This window comes from Acinonyx jubatus, chromosome E1, assembly GCF_027475565.1.
Source record: "Acinonyx jubatus isolate Ajub_Pintada_27869175 chromosome E1, VMU_Ajub_asm_v1.0, whole genome shotgun sequence".
Taxonomy (NCBI): Eukaryota; Metazoa; Chordata; class Mammalia; order Carnivora; family Felidae; genus Acinonyx; species Acinonyx jubatus.
The window spans coordinates 3746569-3766237 of record NC_069397.1 but is presented as its reverse complement, the minus strand read 5'-3'; the positions used below and the strand labels follow the sequence as shown (position 1 = coordinate 3766237).

At 45.9% G+C, this 19669-nt stretch overlaps 1 protein-coding gene across 3 annotated transcripts in view; it reads left to right on the top strand.

The window, feature by feature from the left end:
- STX8 (syntaxin 8) overlaps nucleotides 1–19669 on the top strand; it is a 247744-nt gene that overhangs the window by 152254 nt on the left and 75821 nt on the right. The window contains exon 8 of one of the 3 annotated variants that reach the window (XM_053211779.1): nucleotides 14764–18879. The exons of the other annotated variants lie outside the window; for them this stretch is intronic. Coding sequence (XP_053067754.1) covers nucleotides 14764–14879 — 116 coding nt within the window. The 3' untranslated portion in view covers nucleotides 14880–18879. Of the gene's footprint in view, nucleotides 1–14763; nucleotides 18880–19669 lie in introns of those variants that run through there. 3 annotated transcript variants of the gene reach the window in all.

Below are 19669 nucleotides of genomic sequence, written 5' to 3'. Positions count from 1 at the left end.
TGTGTGTGTCTGTGTAGATGTGTGTGTGTATATGTATATACGTGTATATGTGTATATGTATATATACATATGTATACACACCACATTTTACCTGTTAGTGTTTATCTGTTTATCTGTCCGTGGACTTTTTGGCTAATGTGGTGAATGAGGTCACTATGAACAGGTGTACAAGCATCGATTCAAGTCCTGCTCAGAAGTCACATTGCTGAATCAAATAGTAATTCAGCGTTTAATTTTTTAAGGGACCACCATATTAACCTGTCCTTTTGTTTTGCTTCCAGTCCTTAAACTCTTAGTACTTTCTAGTAGTTTGATTATTTTCCTGATAAAGCCCATTTGTGGGCAGGAGTCAGGGTCTTCAGAGCCTCAGAGGGGCAGGCAAGTGGGGTAGAAGTTACAGCCCTGGACCCACCCCAGTTGAAGAGTGTAGTAGGGGACCCTTCCCCCAATGAAGTGGGTCCCCAGAGAGATATACCCTTAGGGTAAAAGTGAACCAGAAGTAAGGTGCCCTTGGCACTGAAAAGACTGAGAAGGACAAGGACAAAACCATAGTTCTGACAAGTTGTGGGCATAGAAAGGAATTATGTCACGGGCATCTATACTCAGGATGGGCTGGAAACCCCATACTCTGCATTTGGTTTGGGGCAGATTCATGTGCTAGAGTGACAGGTGCCTGGTGAAAACAATGAAACGCCTATCTGGAGGAGGGTGTATTTATCAGGTCTCTAAGAATCAGCCAAACCAAATTTTCAGGGCGGTGACCAGCACGCAGTCAAAGATAACCTAGCAGACATGGAAACAACACAACATGAGCCAGAACCAGCAGCAGACCACAGAAATCAATCTGCACTGACTCTCAGTATTAGAATTATCAGGCACAGATGATAAAATTAACTATGCTTATTATATTTAAAGAAAGAAATGACAGGCTTGAAAGGATCTTCAGAAAATAGGAAACTATAAAAAGTAACAGAAAATTTGAAAAGGGACCAAAATCTAGCTCCTAGGAAAAAAATAAAATAAAAACCTGAAATTCAAAACCCAGTGGACATATTTGGTAGCATAGAAGCAGAGAGAATCAACCAGGGGGATAGGTACCAAAAAAGTAAGCCATATTGCCTTTATGTAAGCTTTAGCTAGCATTTACAAGAGGATATCCAGATGCTACAGAGGTTACGTTAGGATCTTTGTAAGAAAGGTTTGGGGCGCCTGGGTGACTCATTTGGTTAAGCATCCGACTCTTTGATTTCAGCTCAGGTCCTGATCCAAGGGTCATGGGATCGAGCCCCACATCAGGCTCCACGCTCAGCAAGGAGATTCTCTCTCCCTCCCTCTGCCCTTCTGCTCACGCTCTCTCTCTAAGAAAGAGAGAGAGAAAGAAAAAAAGAAAAGAAAAAAGAAAGAGGGGAGGGAGGAAGGAAGGGAGGAGGGAGGGAGGAAAGAAGGAAGGAAGGAAGAAAGAAAGGTTTGGCAGGGGGGCGAAGGCTTGTTCCAGGTGCCTGGGACATATAGCAAAGAGTTGATCCCCTGCACTTCCCACATGCAAGGCTCGATTGATCGTTTCCACATAAGCAGACATGCACGTGAAGCTTCAGGTGGGTGTGTTTTAACTGTTTGTGGGGTAGGGAGTTAAGTGAGTCCCTCAAGTGTCCCTGGGTTACTGTTCACATGGCACTCCATTTGTTTAACTCTGGGGACTCGAGCGAGCTGAGGGTGGCGGCCAGCACATCATCATTTTGAGTGCAGAAGGTTGTGAACCGTGAAACGGTCTTTTGTTTCCCTACCCTTAGTGTGTCTTCCTTGCCGATCTGATACATATATAAGTCATAGATGCTTCCGCAGTGAGGAAATTTCCAGTTCTTCATCCAGACCGAATTGCCAGGGGGCCACACAGAAGGGCCTGGTGATGAATTTGTCTGTGTGCTTGTTAACAAAGGATTCAAGCACCTCTTTGTGAACCTTTCACTCAGGAGCCCGGGCTGTAAAAATTTTGCCGAGATCTTTGTGTGGCTCTTCCTCCCTTTCCCTTGCCCCTCCCCCCGCCCCCCAAATCGCGTCCAGTCGAAAGCAATACTGTCTTTTTCCTGCCTCCAAACACAAATCAGCCTGGTGTTTTCCACCGGTACCTACGCGTACTTTCCGATCTGTTACTTGTATCAGGACGTCTCCACGAAAGCAAGATCTTTGTGATCGCGGTTAAATATTCAGAGTGCCTCGTCCTCATTAGAATTCAAAATAGAGCCTCGTCTGAGTCTGACGGACAGAGCCAATTGTGAGAGGCCAGACTGAGTGTTCTGAATGACTTGGGCTGAGGGGCTCGGTTGCTTCTCAGCCTATTGACTATTACGTAATGTTGTGCAAGCACACCGATTGTGATTTGAGCAGCATTTCGGCGACGCGGTGAGCAGTCAGCCCGGCCGACCCTGCGTTAGCACCGTCTCAGCCCGGACCCCTTGGGGGTTACCCTTCCGCGTTTGGGAACCTGCTGGTCTTAGGGAAGCCACAGCATGGGTGTGGAGCCACAGCTGGGTCACAGCGTGGGCTTGGCCGCTTAGGCCCCGGGGTGACTCAGAGGGCATGCCCTCTGTGAGGCCCCGCTTCCTTCTTTATAAAACAAGGGGAATAATGACCAGTCTGCATGGCTGTTGTGCAGACGGAGTGAGAGCCAGCTGGGCGGCGTCGGGACTGGTTGTAGTGCCTCCTCAGTAGACGCCAGCGCCGCGAGAAAGCGCGGGTTTCCAGCGGTGGCCGAGAGCCGCCTTCGTGAACTAAGACTCAGAGGAGGCCGGTGTGCAGAAGGGCTTTTAAGGAGAACAGTGCTGGCCTGAGTAAGTTGGGCAGCGATGTTCTGAAGCTAGGTTTTTATGTCCCCACTGGATGAGAAAGAGTTGCTTTCTCTCAAATAAACTGAAATTTGTGATCTTGTGGCGGAAGCCATTCCCGGGCATGAGTCGGTAGGTGCCACTCGTAGTGGGGCGCAGAAGGCGCCGCCGTCCCTTTGGGTGGCGTGAACGTACTTTTTCTTCCATTAGCTCTTCGGAAGCTAACACAACATAGGTAGAAAACTGAGTTCTGAGTTGTCTGGTTTATTTAACCGACCTCGGAGACAATGTAATCTCCCAAGGAATGGCCTTTAAAACCCTACCGGCAAACACAGATAATTAGAGATCTGATTACGGAGCTTTTCTTTCTCTCGCTGCTTCTCAAGAATACTCTTCTGGCCTTTCTCCTGCTTCTTTCTTTTATCCTCCTTCTTTGGGATAATCCAGTTAAATTCTTGAGCTCCCGTCTTCTTGACACACACGTGTGTCCGTGTCTGTTCCCCAATGTCATCTTTCGCTCAGTGCCCATGGAGAAATGCCAGCTCCTCCGCTAAGGGATGTCAGCCTTCAAAGCCCCCTGGGGGGCAGCTGGGTGGCTCCGTTGGTTTCTGCTCAGATCATGGATCTCACAGTTTCGTGAGTTCAAGCCACGCATCGGGCTCTAGGCAGACAGCGCGGAGCCTGCTTGGGATTTCTTGGTCTCCCTCTTTCTTTGCCCCTCCCCTGTTCATGCTGTCTCTCTCAAAATAAATAAATAAACTTAGAAATGGGGAAAAAAAAAAAAAAAAGACCACCTTGTCCTCAAGCTGCATTTCCTGTCTGTGTATTCTTTCCTTCTTCCCTGTTAACAATGAGCGTCATCCGTATGCCAGGTGCTGGGCTCAGTTACTGGAGCAGAAAGGTGGGTGGGCTCATGCCCTTCCTGTCCCGGGCACCAAAGAGTGGAGGAGAAGGACCCAGGGACTGCAGGGAGCCCCGGCGGAGAAGGATTGCAGTCAGCTTAGGGGCTCCCGGGTTTAAGAGGACACAACGCGGGGGCAGAGGTCTGAGGAGTGAGGGGGGATAGACGTCCCCAGGGTCTGGTGAAGTGAAAACCCAAAGTGAGCAGGATGCATCTTCTGTGATCCCGTGTGAGGGAGGGAAGAAAGGAAGGAGGGAGGGGCAGAGGGAAGGTGGGAAGACGCGTGCCAGATCTGTAGAGGGGTGTTCGCTAGAACATCTGTAGCCGACAGTGTTCCCTCAGAGCGGTGTGAGCGGGCCAGGCTCGGAGCCGGGTGGCCAGAGATGATCTGTGCCTGTAGTACCTCTGTAATTTAAATATTATTTGACATTTCAAGGAAAATGTATTTCTGTCTTAATATCTTAGCGTCTTCAGTCATTTTTTCTACCCATAGCATTGTTATAAGGGTGATGGCAATACTCTATTTTAACCTTTCTTTCTAACGTTTTATTATAAGCCCTTTTTCCTTTTGGTAGCATTGGTAACATTCTATCAAACATTCTATTCTACCGTCATTTACTTAGGACGGTCTTGTTTGGGGCTTTTAGATTGTTTCCTCATTTTTGCTGTATACGTAATGCTGTGTTACATCAAGCTTCTTTCCATATGTAGGATTTTTCCCTGTCATGTAGGGTCTCGGTTAGGATGCTTCCAGGACCAGAATCCCAGACTGGGTCTGGCTGTCTTATCCCGAGGAGGCCCTGACTGGGAGGTTGTTTGAGCCTAGAGAAGGGACGGGAGGCAGGAGGCCACAGACAGGGGAGGAATCTGGCCGTGTTGAACTCCGTGTGATAGGAGTGCCCTCAAAATGGAACCAGAGGTTGGATCTGGACAGCCAGGAAAAAAGAAAACAAAACAAAACATGCCCGTTACTTATTATAACAACGCTACTTATTTCCCAAGCAGATTGACCGAGGCCCAGGGTGGGAGCCATGTTGATAGGTAATCGTCAAATTATTTTCCAGTCCCCCACTCGGACTTCTCAGCGACGGCATGTTGCTAAGATCCAGTGCCACTCTCCCCCCACCCTCACTCTTCTTGAATAACTTCTGGTATTCCAGAAGGTTCTGTCCACCGGAAGTCCCTCTTCTTCCTTGATTCCCGTGGCACGGCGTCATCCCAAAGTCCGCGCTGCCGCCCCAGCTGCTCAGCCCTTCCCTTCCTTTTTTCTCGTACTTGCCGGGCACCGAGAAGGAGAAGCCAGGAAGGCCTGGTGGCCCGCCTTGGGGAGCTCTCAGCCGGAGAGGGAGGCAGCAAGCTTGGGGCCCCACAATGAAGACTCCTGGGTGTTCGCAGGACGCCGTGGAAGCGGCCTCATGGGGCCCCTCGTTCTGGAAAGCTGAGTGGGAACCTAGCAGAGGTGGGTTAGCATCCCAGGCAGTAGGTTTGCAGGAGGCACAAAGCCCCGAGACGACCCTCGGTTTCCCAAGCAAGAAATGGGGCCGGCCGGCTGGGCCCAAGGGTGCCTGCCGGAGAGGCATGGCTGTGAGGCCGGGGCCAGCTCAGGGGGGGCCCAGGCTGCAAACCCAGCCCCCTTTAGGCTTGCGTTGCTTGTCCTCTTCCCGCCTCTCCCGAAGACAACACTTTGGGCTCAGCCCTCTGCCCTTTTGCCCCTGACACTTCTTTAAGCTTCTTGACCTGCTCTCTCGGACAGCTTCATGGTCAACTAGCTGCTGTGCGTCTCAGACCCGGGCTCACCCGGAGCTCAAGGTCTGTGTGTTCGCCTCCTGACACTCAGTTTCTCTTTGCTGCCCGCCCCCCACCAATCTGTGCTGGGTCTCGGTACATCCGTCACCTTTCACCCCCCAAGCAGCTTCCTCTTCTGTGCTTGCTTCTGATTTTTTTTTTCCTGCCCAAAGTTTCCTTCATCCCGTCAGATGCTCTCGGAGGCCAGACGGGAACCCTCATAATGAAGCCGGCCGCCGTGATGACCTCCGGTGGCCGACGGGAGAGTGAAGAGCAGATTGTGGCCAAGTCGGGGGATGCCGTGCCACATTACCCGTCTGCTTCTCTTCTTGGGAGAAGCCTGAAACCTGGATCTTCAAGCGAAATCTCCCCATATTTCCACGTTGACAGTAAATCAGCATTTAAAAAAATTCCCACGCGGGCCAAATAAAACATGTCCCAACGTACTCCGTGGGGCCCCCTTGTTCCCATCCGTCCCGTCAGCCCCTGGGCCTGTTGGGGAATAACACCACAATCTCTCTCTCTCCGCTGTTCATTCGCTTCATGTTCTCGCCACCGTGTTTCTGGCTCTTGTCCCGTTTATGTAGCCGTTAAAACTCCTCACGACGAAGTCTGTCGATAGGCACAGAAAAACGCGCGTGAGTGTCATCTTGATTGCTTTTGTGCACCCGGTGGCCCCGCGTCTTCTGGTTCTGGTGTCCGAACGCAGCAAAACTCCACCCAGCTGTTAGCGTTACAGACAGAAACAAGAGGAGCCCCTCTGCTGAAGGTGCCCTTATTTCTTAAACATGCTCTTCTCGGTTGATTTAAAACTTGTTCCCCTTCCTTTTCCCCATCTGCTGCGTGTTAGACGAAGTGACTTTTCTCCGTCACGGAGATGACAGATACCAAGCAGTAAAACCGTAGAGCGCAAAACTCACAGGACACCTGCCTCTAAAACCCAAGAGAAAACCCTAGCACTCCATGAATATATTGCGATCGCCCCCAGATTCATTTTAGGGGCTAACGTGTTTGGCTCACAGACCCCTCCTTCGCCGGGCACCCTTCAACCCTTCCTGCCCCTCCGGGGCCCTGTGGTCAGTCATGAAACGTGTCTAATGCACGCCTGAGGCGTCTGCGGTCAGATGTCTTGTATATGCGACCGCATCGCTGTTGTCTGCTTTGATTTTGAGTCCCGACTGTGGAAAAGCCCATTTTTCTGCTAACAGCATTTATTCTGGAAGCGGGAACAGGAGCAGTGAGTTGAAATGTTGATGCTTCGGCTTAATCCGGGCAAAATGAAGCCTTTGAGAGAAGCGCAAAATTGGAAAACCTTTACTTAATGGAAGGTGATTGATAGGGGCTGACAGCCTCCCAGCAATCGCCACGGCCTCAGGGGCCTCCACGCTTCTGTAATCTGCCGCGAGGCTATCATCAAGGGGTCAGAAATGATCATAGAGTAGAATCACTTTTTGATTATTGTTTTTGCTTGGTGTGGTTTGGAAAGATAAGGTGTGATTTCCAAGAGCGGCTTCTGTTGTCACAGGAGTAATAATTACACCGCATGGGCCTCGGTGGGTGCCACTCCTGACGTGCGTGTTTGTGCGTGTTTTCCGGTAATGTTTGTTTGCCCAGGATCTCGTGTGCTTTCAGCTGGCCCTGTGGGGCCAGCAAGTGCTGGCCGGGCTTAGAAGGACCCCCTGGGACGTGTATGTTTTGCATACTCAAGGTATACTTTACCTCTATCATTTTGTCTACTGCCCAAGGTAGGGAAGAGTGCCCCCAACACCTGTTCCACATGTCTTGCCAATCCAACCTAGCCCTTCAGGAGTCCGCCATTACACCCAAGTGTCCTCATTCATACACTGATTTTCTTTTATATTTGTAAATTGAGAGGAAACGAAGATTTGGATTCTGGGGACGCCTGGGTGGCTCAGTCGGTTACGTGTCCGACTTCGGCTCGGGTCATGGTCTCACGGTCCCTGAGTTCAAGCCCCGCGTCGGGCTCTGGTGCTGACAGCTCGGAGCCTGGAACCTGCTTCGGATTCTGTGTCTCCTTCTCTCTCTCTGCCCCTCCCCTGTTCACACTCTGTCTCTTAAAAATAAATAATATTTTTTTTAATTAAAAATTTTTTAAATTAAACAAAAGGTTGCATTCTGGTTGTGACTGAAGTCGCCCACATGTCTTTGAACACGTAAAATCAGTGGCTGAGACTAGATGCTCTTTGAGGTTCATCCAATTCTGTCATCCTATTTTCACACCCCTTTGAAGAGAATCAGGCACCCTGCCCCAACCCCGCTGTACCCTACAACATGCACACAGAGATGAGCCGGGGGTCTAGACCAGAACCCGATTCTGCAGGGTGGCCAGCACCAGGTTAGATACTCACAGAATCAGGGGCACCTGGGTGGCTCAGTCAGTGAAGCGTCCGACTCTTACTTTCGGCTCAGGTCATGATCTCATGGCTCGGGGTTCAAGCCCCACTTTGGGTTTTGTGCTGACCACTGTGAAGCTTGATTGGGATTCTCTCTCTCCCTCTCTCTCTTTCTCTCTCCCTCAAAATAAATAATTTATTTTTTTAAAAAAAGATGCAGAATTGGGGCACCTGAGTGGCTCAGTCTGTTGAGCATCCGACTTCGGCTCAGGTCATGATCTCACGGTTCGTGAGTTCAAGCCCCACGTCGGGCTCCTTGCTGACAGCTCAGAGCCTGGAGCCTGCTTCAGATTCTGTGTCTCCCTCTCTCTCTTTGCCCCTCCCCCACTTGCACACTGTCTCTCTCAAAAATAAATGAACATTACCAAAAAAAAAAAAAAAAAAGATGCAGAATTATATCCTACCTGAACAGGGACTTTGGCCTGCATTGTCACGTGTTGCCTATCTTGGCTGTAAATGTTGTTAACCAATGTCTATAATTTTTCTTATCAGAACAAAACAAGAAAGACAGGGAAAAATTTTTAATGGAAGATACAGAGAAAAGTTTAGCAGATTTTAGTCTGTATCCAAATAGGAACATAAAGGGATGGGATTATGGGAGTGACTCCTGGGTTTTGTGTTCAAAAAGTTGTTGCCAGAAACAGATTCCTAACATTTTTCTCTCAAGTTCGGCCATTTTCTTTCTTTCTTTATTTCTTTCTTTCTTTTTTTTTTTAATGTTTATTTATTTTGAGATTGGAAGAGAGAGAGAAAGCAAGCTGAGGAACAGAGAGAGAGAGAGAGAGAGAGAGAGAATCCCAAGCAGGACCCATGCTGTCAGCACAGAGCCTGACATGGGGCTCGAACTCACAAACTCTGAGATCATGACCCGAGCCGAATCAAGAGTCAGACACTCAACTGACTGAGCCACCCAGGCTCCCCAAGTTCGGCCATTTTCAGTTATGGTTTTAGAAGTGAGTTAGTAGGCATTTTTAAAAAATTTTTTTGAAAAATAAGTCTTTCTAAGATTTAAGTTTTTAGTACAGGTTTTCATGCCTCTCCTCTCTTAAATATTATACCCATAAAAAGGACTAAGTGAACATGTAGCTGGTTTTAGGGTTGTTAAGTCACAGTCATTCACAGATCATCCTTTTCATGTGTTAGCAAAACAGAAATTCAAATATCAAATTACCGTGGCGCCTGGGTGGCTAAATCGGTTGAGCATCCGACTCTTGGTTTCGACTCAGGTCATGATCACAGGGTCATGGAGTCGAGCCTTGCGTAGGGCTCTGCAATGAGTGTCGACTCTGCTTGGGATTCTCTCTGTCTTTCCCTCTGCCCCTCTTACCCACTCATGCACGTGTGCACTCGCTCTTTCTCTCTCTCTCTCTCTCTCTTTCTCGAAAAAGAACTCAAATTACCTTCCTGATTCCCTGTGTCCACTCCATTTAGGGGTCCCCCTAGCCCCAGCCAATTTTTGGTGTGTGCTTAGAGAATGGGGCAGTTTTACTTGAATATTAGCTGTGAGAAGCAGTAACCATCGATAAATGCATGCTCCATAGCGTGGCCGTGTGCAAAACAGCTCAGGACAAAGCAGAGCTTAAGGTGCAGAGAATCTGCCCTTGTGACTTCCTCTTGATCCTAAGGCAGCATGCCCACTTGGAACCGCACGTGTTTGAAGGAAGTAGGAGGGTAGCTTAAGGGAATTTGTAGTATTCAAAAACTAAAATAGGTCATTCTCCCTTCCCAAGCCCTTTGGCGAAGCAGTGGTATCAACCAGATACGAAGCTTGAAAGAACTCGACTCTACATGTTGTTACATTAATGAAGGCTTTAGAGATCCCTTCAGCTGTTCCAGCAGACCTCACCAGTGACCCCATGTTTATTTTTTTGGCTCACCTTTTCTTTCTGTCTCAGAGCCAAGCAGTCGTGACGATTTCCAGCCGTTGAATGAGCGTTAAATTCCTAAGAAAAATTGATTTGGGGCTCATTTTCAATCACTGATGAGTTCTCTCTGCCCGTGAGTGTGAACAGTGAGATCAATTTCTCCGGATTAGCAGCAGAACGATCTTGGTATTGGACTTGAGTCTCAGTGGTCCGTGACACAGGTGTCCTCCCATGGCAGGCACCTCGGGCCTCTGCTCATCCCTGCACATCAGGCCTGCGCCTGTATCGGCCTTATATGTCTCCAGAACAGCCTCTGCATGTTCTTTCACATGCTCGTTCCTGCTGCTCAGGGACTTTGGCCCTCGAAGCAAAGTCCCTTTCAAAATGACTTTTGGATTTCCGAAAAGTGTTATATATTTTTAAAGTTTCTTGTAGATATGGATCTAAGAGTTTCCATGGTTGCATTGGCATTTGTCTGGCATGGCTTCTTACCTGTAAATATACAGAGAAATGAAAAGAAACCCAAGAAGGGTCACTTTTAAGAGTGAATGAATATGGTGGCCTCGCACCACGATGAATGCAATTAGTGCCACCGAACCACACGCTTAAAGATGGCTCGTGTGGCGAGCTTCGTGGTATGTGCATTTAACCACAATAAATTTTTCTTATTTAAAAAAACGAGTAAAATTTGATTTCATGAAGTTATGGCAAAGGTAAAGTCATGTAATTTCTGAAATTCCTTGGCACCTTTATAAAGTAATGAACAATACCGTTCCGTACGACCATTTTTTATGTGATGTGGTAACAGAATCTTCATTATATCTATACAGATTTGCCTAAGCAGAATAGAAAAAGGAACAAAAATGCCTTCAAAAACTAGAGAACATGTCACAAATAAAACGTAGATGAATTAAGCATTGTTGTTGCTGAATCTTAACTTCCGTCATTCCTGTTAATATTAGTAAAGCACAGTTTTCTGATCACTGATCTATTCCTATGTCCAAAATATTGGCAGTTTGTTTTTTGAAACCTGGAAGGAAAGTTTTACGCCTGGAATGTTTGATTTACAGAGACTTCTCTATTCTTGTTATCAGCCCTCTGGCGTTACACTTTTCATGTAACTTCAGTAACATGATATAATGTCAGTAACATGACTTTTTTAGCATGTCTACAGGGATGCTTTTGACCCGCCTTGCTGCTCCGACTTCCGGTTTGTTTAGAGGCAGTGGAGGCCCCAAGAGTCAGGGGACATGCTTCCTCCCTTTGGTCAGGCAGCAGGCACCCCTTAACTGTGACATTGAGTCTGTTTAATTCATACTAACCACGCCTTAGCAAAGTTAGACTTCCAGTGTTGCCAAACAATGGTTGTCCTCATTGTGATCCAGACTCACCTCTCTTCTGCCTGTCTTTTCAACTCTGCTTCTCGTTCCTTCGTCCTGTTTTTTAATGTGAGCTGGACCTACTTCTGTGGTGTTCCTCATTCTGTGAGTATTTATTCGCCGTGTCTCGTATTTTTGATGGCATGTGCTGGCTTCAGTCAATTTAATACCCAGATGTGCTAGACTTTAAATATTCCTGCTTCATTCTCCCCCTCCCCCCAAAGCACCTTTATTGCCAGTGGCAAAAATTCTAGACCTCAGGCAAATTTTTCAGAACAAGAGCCCTTTTAGCCCTTCAGTACTAAATAAATATTTCTAAGCACTTTGCAAAGTGGAGACTATAATTGAGATACATTTTCATATGTGAAGGTAGAGGGAAAGGAGAGCCATCTAGAAGGAGTTTCTCTGGCCTGTGGCAAATTAGAAGATTTAGGTATTTAAAGGCATATATTTTTTGGGGGGGTGGGGGGAAGGGGAGAAAATGATTACTGATTATACCAATAGTAATCCTCAGAATGAGCGCAGAAGTTTTACTATCTGAGTTTTTCTGTCCCAGCATCACACAACCTTGCTTATCTACACTGCTCATTTCAAAGAAGCCAGATCAGGGGTCTCTGGCATTGCCGAATACCAACAACACTGTCTGGTTTTAGGCAACGAAAGGTATGGAGAAGCCTTTGGAGAATTTTTGCCCACAGATTCAAGGCTCTGTATTCAAACTTTCCTCCCTGGGCGGATGGGTTTATTCCGAGGGTAGTAACTCCCACAGGCGATAATATCTCTTCTCCTTGCTAATGTTCCAAGTCAGGCTCAGGTTCCTGATTTCCACCAGGAGGATGCCATAAACACACTTGACCCTTGAGTAGCATGGATTTGAACTATGGAGGTCCACTCACGTGTAGATTTTTTTTTTCAATAAATGTAGTACAGTATAGTAAACGTGTTTTTCTCTTCCTTAGGATTTTATTTAAGTGTATTTATTTATTTATTTTGAGAGACAGAGAGAGTGTGTGAGCTGGGGAGGGGCAGAGAGAGAAGGAGAAAGAGAATTCCAAGCAGGCTCCACACTATCAACGCAGAGCCCTACTCAGGGCTCGATCCTCATGATCCATGAGATCATGACCTGAGCCGAATTCAAGAGTTGGACCCTTAACCAACTGAGCCACCCCCCCCCCACTTCCTTGTGATTTTTTAAATAACGTTTTCCTCCCTGTAGCTTTACTTCACTGTAAAAATACAGTATAGAGTGCATATGACATACAGAACATGTGTTAATGGACTATGTTGTCAGTGAGGCTTCTGGTCAGCAGCCGTCGATTAGTAGTTAAGTTTGGGGGAGTCAGAGGGCGCCTCCAACCCCTCATTGTTCAAGGATCCAGTGTCATTCTAAGTAGGTCTCTCTGAGCTCACAGCCCTGTAGCCCGAGCATCCCCCAAGGGGCTCACCTTGATGGGCTCTGGACTGTGACAATCAGTGGAGCCTTAACCCGTTGGTCTTAAAAGTGCATCTCCGGCTCTGGGTGCTGGGCTCTCCCTGTGCGCCCTACACTGTCCTCTCTCATCTCTTTCTAGTCCTTTCTTTTTTCTCCTTTCCTGTTTTCTTCCAGGGAAGTTTTCAGACTTCCGGTCTTTTTCTCCCCACTGCTCATCTCTATTCATCACCTCAGTCAAGAGTATACCCTCCAGAGGCGTCCCTCTCAGCCTCCTCCTACCCTCTCAGCCAGCTTCCACAAAGCCCTGTCCTCCTCTGCTCTGTTTTGTGTGTCCCAGCCAGCCACTTTCTCCCTTCGCTGTGCCATAGAGTATGGAGCCATCTGGAAGTGTGCCACCAAATAGAACAGAAGACAGGAATAGTCCAAGAAATACATTTTTTAAATTATTTTTTAATGTTCATTTATTTCTCAGAGAGAGAGAAAAAGCAGGGGAGGGGCAGAGAGAGAGAGGGAGACACAGAATCCGAAGCAGACTCCAGGCTCCGAACTGCTGGCACAGCGCCCGATACGGGACTCGAACTCAGGAGCCGTGAGATCATGACCTGAGCCGAAGTCGGACACTCAACTGACTGAGCCACCCAGGCACCCCAAGAAGTATATTTTTAAAAACATTATTGTATCATGGCTTTATGATATACTCTACAAATTACTTTGTAAAAATATCTTTTGTATACGTTTTCTTGCCATTTCCACGACCCATTTTCAAGTGCATCGAAGCTAGTGAATTAGCACCTGTGTGGCTGCGTTCTCGCAAAATTGAAGACCGGAGCCACCTTCTCCCAACCCAGTTTCATCTCCTCATAGAAGATGTTTTGGGTTTTGTTCCTTGGTCATCTTAGCAGGATGCCAGCCATTTTGGAGTCAGTCGGGCTCTGTGGAGAACGGTCTTTCACATATTTGGCTACTTAGTTTGGAAACTGATGGATATCCTCTTTCACTTGGAGTATGCGGAGGGTCGCTTCACCCTCTTCTAGACATGGCTGACTTTGTCAAAACAGTTAAAGTCGGATTGTACTTTTGCGATCATAACCATGGATGAGGCGTTGTGCCCTTAGCTCGTTCTGGTAATGAGGACTTACAGAGGCTTAAAACCCTTTTTTTAATCCCCTAGAGAGGCCCTGTCCATCAGGGGCCAATCAAGAAAAAGAGTAACCATACTAGGTGTTTCACACAGAGGAGACGTAATACAGAGAACTTGTTGCAACACTGTGGGAAGGACTGAGAGAATAAAAAAGGGGAGGGTGGAGTAATCCAGAAGGTAGTACCTGTGCGAGGCAGCTACCACATAGACATGGGAGAAGGACGGTTAGAAGTGTGTTCCAGAGCCCGGGAGCATCCTCACCGCTGCCCTCCCAGGACTGCTGCCCAACCAGAACAGCAGGACCATGAGGGGATGACACCAGACCAGAGAAGGGCCGCCTTGCTGGTACTGGGGCCGCAAGGGAGGCTGTGTGGCTGCAACTGGGGTCACTGAGGAAACTCACAGAGACACTGCTAGAAGCAGATGGGGAAAAAGAGGAAGAAAGACAGCTTCTGTCCTTCTCCTTCTTGCTTTCTGAACTCCTTCCAGTACCTAATATTGGCAGAATGCAACAGGAAGCTAGCTGGCAAGGGAACCCAGGAAAAGTGGGGTTTGCAGACTCCAAGCCCCAAAATGCCAGAACAGGGCAAAGAAGGGCAGGTGTAGAGCTAAGAGACAACAGGTCATTCCTGGCCTGCAGGCTCTCTGTGTGGGGACCATTGAGATGTTCTCTGTATCTATCTCACTGAAATCATCTGAAGTGCTTTCCCAGCCTTTCATGTTTCCTTCAGAATTGTGAGGTTCCTCATGGACCTGTTGAATTGGAAAAAGGTTTACATGTATTCTAGAGAACTGTTTGATCAGAGCCATTGATTCCCAGCAATATAAATTTCAGAAAACCCTAAAAATATATACATTGTCATCAACAGAAGAAAGTGTTGTTGTCACATTGAGCACCTGGAAGAAATGATACCATTTCCAGTGCTTGGCAAGTGGACCTACTATGTTAGATAATCATAGACATGAACGAATGCACAACAGTTGCACTTCATGTCTTATCATGCTATTGGCTTATATCTTTCAGTTATTTCCTTTCTATCTCTTTGTGAAAGGAAGAACCGTGAGAAGTTATCTGTGAAAAAAGCGACAAACAGAAAGGACCGTTGGCCACCCTCTGCACTCTTAGAGATTGGAAGGTAAAACTGAAGAGACCTTCCAGAAGTTAGAACCAAAGACAAGGGAGGATATATTAATTAGAGGCTTAGTCAAGATCCAAATGATAGGAATGTCACAATGAGAAAATAGGAGCAAGGAAATTTTCAAAGAGAAGAATGCAAGAAATTTCCCCAAAACTGAGGAACAGGAGTGACCATATTGAAAGAATCCACTAGGTTCCCAGCTTAATAAATGGAAAAAAGACCCATGTCAAGGCACAGAGTAATGAAATTTCAAAACCTATAGATAAAGAGAAATTCCTGTAACTTCTCAGAGTAAATGGAAGGGGGCACAGGGTGGTGGTGGGAGGATCTGAAATCAGAAAGGCATCCAGTATCTCATCAAAAACACTGGAGGGCAGTGACGTATTGCAGCAAGCTCCTGGCAGATGTACTTTCCCTAATGAGAAAGTTAACTCTAAAAAGGAGATATCTGATGCCATAAGTGAAGGAGAAAAGTAAGGAGAATACCCTGGATGATAGCAGTGGGAAGACCCAGGTCTGTGCAACAGACCAAGAGACTCACCATTCAAGAACAGATCTAGAAGTCAGGGGGAAAATAGAATGATATGTTTTCCTAGATGATAAAAGTGCCCTTAGGGGTGCCTGGGTGGCTCAGTCAGTTAAGCGTCCAACTTTTGATCTCAGCTCGGGTCATGATGTCATGGTTCATGAGATTGAACCCAGTGTTGGGTTCTGTGCTCATAGCATGGAGCCTACTTGGGATTCTCTCTCTCCCTCTCTCTTTGCCCCTCCCTGCTCATGCACATGCTCTCTCTCTCTCAAAATAAATGAATAAACTTTAAAAAAAGAAGAAGAAAAATGCACTGAGAGGCTGCTGGAGAGTAGGCGATTTGGTAGCAGGGAATCGAAGCAATTGAAAAAGAAAGGCAATTATTAACTACAGGAAAATGAAAAGTAATACCAAAAAAAGGAAACATAGTTATAATGTATTACTTAAGAGTGAATGTGTACATAGCCATAATAATTTAGACATTTGCTGTTAAAATAACCTAAATATATAAGTATACAGAAGATGGGAAAGAGAAGAAGTGAAATGTAAGAGAGCTAAAGCCTACAATGAAGGAAGAAATGACTATGTAATATCTAAAACTGATAGAATTTAGAGATTATAGTCTAAGCATATTATTTTAAATGGTGGAGACTAAAAATAAATTTTGGGAACTAATGATGGAGTAGTCAGAAGGGGGAGGCAGAAATTGCCCTTTTTTAAATAAACCTTTTTAGAATTACTTGAATTTTTAAGTTTGTGGCATAAATCATTTTGATGTAATCATTTTCTTTAATATTGAGATCTTCGTATGTTCTGTTATATTGAGGGATAAGCTTCTAAATAGCAAACAAATCTGTTAATTAAAAATACAGAGTTTATTAAGTAGAAAAAATTCAAGTAACTTTTGAATAGATTTCTTTGTATACCTTTAGTTGCACATATTCCCAAAATGATAAGCTGCAGAAATCTCAGACTCTAAGTAGGTTTGTCATTGGGCACTAGTGGTATTTGTAGAGTAATTCTGAACCTATTTTGTGTGCCTAGTAGAAGAGAATGAGTAAATAAATATATTGGTGTACTTAGTAACCAGCGTGATGCAAATACCAAATGGGGGAAGTAAGAACGAACTCTGTGGTGTTAGATTGGAATTATAAGTATCATTGTGGACTCATGATTGAAAAGTAATAAATATCCTGCTTTTAATCAGTGAAAGAGCCTCGAAGCAATGATATTCCAGTAGCAGTGAGCATAATTAGTGCCCAGATCTTGGTTTCCAAATAGTGTTTGCCACGAAGAGGAACCAAACTCCTTGCAGCAACAGCTAATTCTAGGCTAGGGGAGAGAAATATAAGACAACCCTACAATATCTCATGGCAGAAGTTAAGGAAATGCACAAACTATGATGAAGGCATTTCAAAAGTATATAGGAGCTGCATTAAAGGAACTCCCCGTGGTCAAATTTGGAGCAATTGAAGCAATAAAAATAATGATGATGGTAATAAACACTGGATTTTTTAAAAACGCATTCATAAGTTCACATCAATAGTAAAAAAAAAAAGGCAGAGGTGAGCCTGGGGAGAGGGTCTTCTTGCCAGCTAATAAATGTAGGAGAGGGGCATCTGGGTGGTTCCGTTGGTTAAGCGTCCAACTTCAGCTCAGGTCATGATCTCATGGTTGGTGGGTTCGAGCCCTGCATCGGGCTCTGTGCTGACAGCTCAGAGCCTGGAGCCTGCTTTGGATTCTGTGTCTCCCTCTCTCTCTGCCCCTCTCCCACTCACGCTTTCTCTCTCTCTCAAAATAAATAAATAAACTTTAAAAAAAAGTAGGAGAATGATAAAATTATGAAATCACCATTTTGCAAATGCCAGTGTAATTGTTTCAGAATCATCAGTGGATGCTGAACCAACCGGTGAAAGGTGATGGGAAATAGGATATTCAGTCTCAAATTATGACCCCACAGATTATTTATTAGTTGTAAAGGAGGAAAGAGACTTGAACATCACCGGTATTAGAGACAAGCTAGCCTTACACAGCTCCAAATGCGACACAGCAGGAAGTAAATGCATCGTATTTACGTCAAATTGTTAACTCAGGTCTGATCAAGAGAAATAATGAGAGTGGTGTAGATTGTCCTCGGCCCTTTGAAAGTGTCATTGCCATGGAAGAAAGAGAAAGATGGGATAACTGTTGTAGATTAAAGGAGACAGAAGAGGGGCACCTGGGTGGCTCAATTGGTTCAGTGTCCGACTTTGGCTCAGGTCATGATCTCATAGTTCATGGGTTTGAGCCCCATGTTGGGCTGTGTGCTGACAGCTCGGAGCCTGGAGCCTGCTTAGGATTCTGTGTCTCCCTCTTTCTCTCTGCCTCTCCCCCACTTGTGCATGCTTTCTCTCTCTCTCTCTCTCTCTCTCAAAAATAAATAAACATTAAAAAAAAATAAAGGAGACAGAAGATGCACCTTGTGATTTTGATTAGGTTCTGGATCAAAAACACACATCTGAGAGAACATTATTGGGATCTCAAGGGGGATTTAAACGTGGACTGTGTATTAGGTAAAGTCATTGCATCGATGTTAAAAGTTTTGGTTGTAACATTGGTTTTATGCTTTGTTGGAGAATTTTCCTTGTTCTTGAAACATGCATGCTGAAGCTTTGGGGAATGAAGGGTTATGTGTTTGGGGCTTGCTTTCCAAAGTCTCAGCAAAACACACACACGCATAATACAAAAACACAGAAAACAGATCCGCTAAGTATGGTTTCATTATTAGGTAATGATATATAACAGTTATTCACCAGTGTTACTTGGTCAGTCTCAGTGAGGGCTACACAGATTTTAATTCTTTCAAAATTACCACATTGGGGAGGGGAGGGAAAATATAAACAGTGAAGTTTCCCATGGATTTCTGTCTTTGTTCACATTAAAAAAATTTTTTTTAATATTTAATTTTGAGAGAGAGAGGGGGAGAGAGAATGTGAGTGGGGAGGGGCAGAGAGAGAGGGAGACACAGAATCCGAAGCAGGCTCCAGGGTCGAGCTGCCAAACAGAGCCCAATGCGGGGCTCGAACCCACAAGCCGTGAGATCATGACTTGAACCGGAGTCGGACGCTTAACCAACGGAACCACCCAGGCGCCCCTTAGTTCACATTCTGATATGTTGTCTGAGGAAGGAATGAGCACCTGGTGAAGTTCTAGGTGTGCCACGTGTATGCCCTTTCAGATTGGGCTTAAACTGTAGTAGGACCTCTAGAGATGACTCCACTTTAGTGTGAGCGAGGTGAGACATTAGGCAAACTTTGTAGATGCTGCTCATATAGGGTGGAAAGGCTCCAGCTACTCAGGAAGGCAACACCAGTCTCACTGCAGGCTTGTCCCTGAAGACCTTGGCCATCAAGAAGGCAAGGTGCAAACCCTAAGCATTGTCTACCCAGACAGTGAGCTTAATGGGCTCCCTCAGGGGGAATTCTTTATGAACTTGACTTTATGAACCTGAAGACCTTGGCCATCAAGAAGGCAAGGTGCAAACCCTAAGCATTATCTACCCAGATAGTGAGCTTAATGGGCTCCCTCAGGGGGAATTCTTTATGAACTTGACTCAGTTTAGTTTTCCATCCTAAAAGGCATCACTCTGTCGTGAAATTGTTTGGATGTTTATCTTTTCACTCGACCTTGAGCTTCCTGAGGGGTTTCAACTGGATCTGTCATTCTGGTTCCTAGCAACTAGCAAGATGACTGGCTTGGAGTTGGGTTTATTTGAAAGGCAACTGAACTAATGTGAGTGAGGATTCTCTGGGTCTTCAAGTCAGGCTGGAAAGGTGAGATTTGAGTAGGTGAAGAACATTTGTTAGATTACGAATGGTATGAATTGGGTACACTTGGCTTTGGTCCAGTATACCAATGTCTAGGACCATCAAAAAGAAATACCACCTGTCACGTAGGTAACTTCCTCAAGTCTGGTAGCTTGCGGCCACGTACTGCCCATCATTCACTTTGCAAAAACGTCCACACGTACCCTACGGTGGAATATCCCTCAACCAGAAAAGAGAATGAAGTCCTGATACATGCTGCAATATGGATGAACTCTGAAACGTTCTATTAAGCGAAAGAAGCCAGATTCAAAAGGTCACACCCTGTATGATTCGTCTACACAAAATATCTAGAGTAGTTAAATCCATAGAGACCGAGGGCAGATCAGTGGTTGCCGAGAGGTAGGGCTTGGGGAGGAATGGGGAGAGATTGCTTAGTGGGCAGAGGGTTTCCCTCTA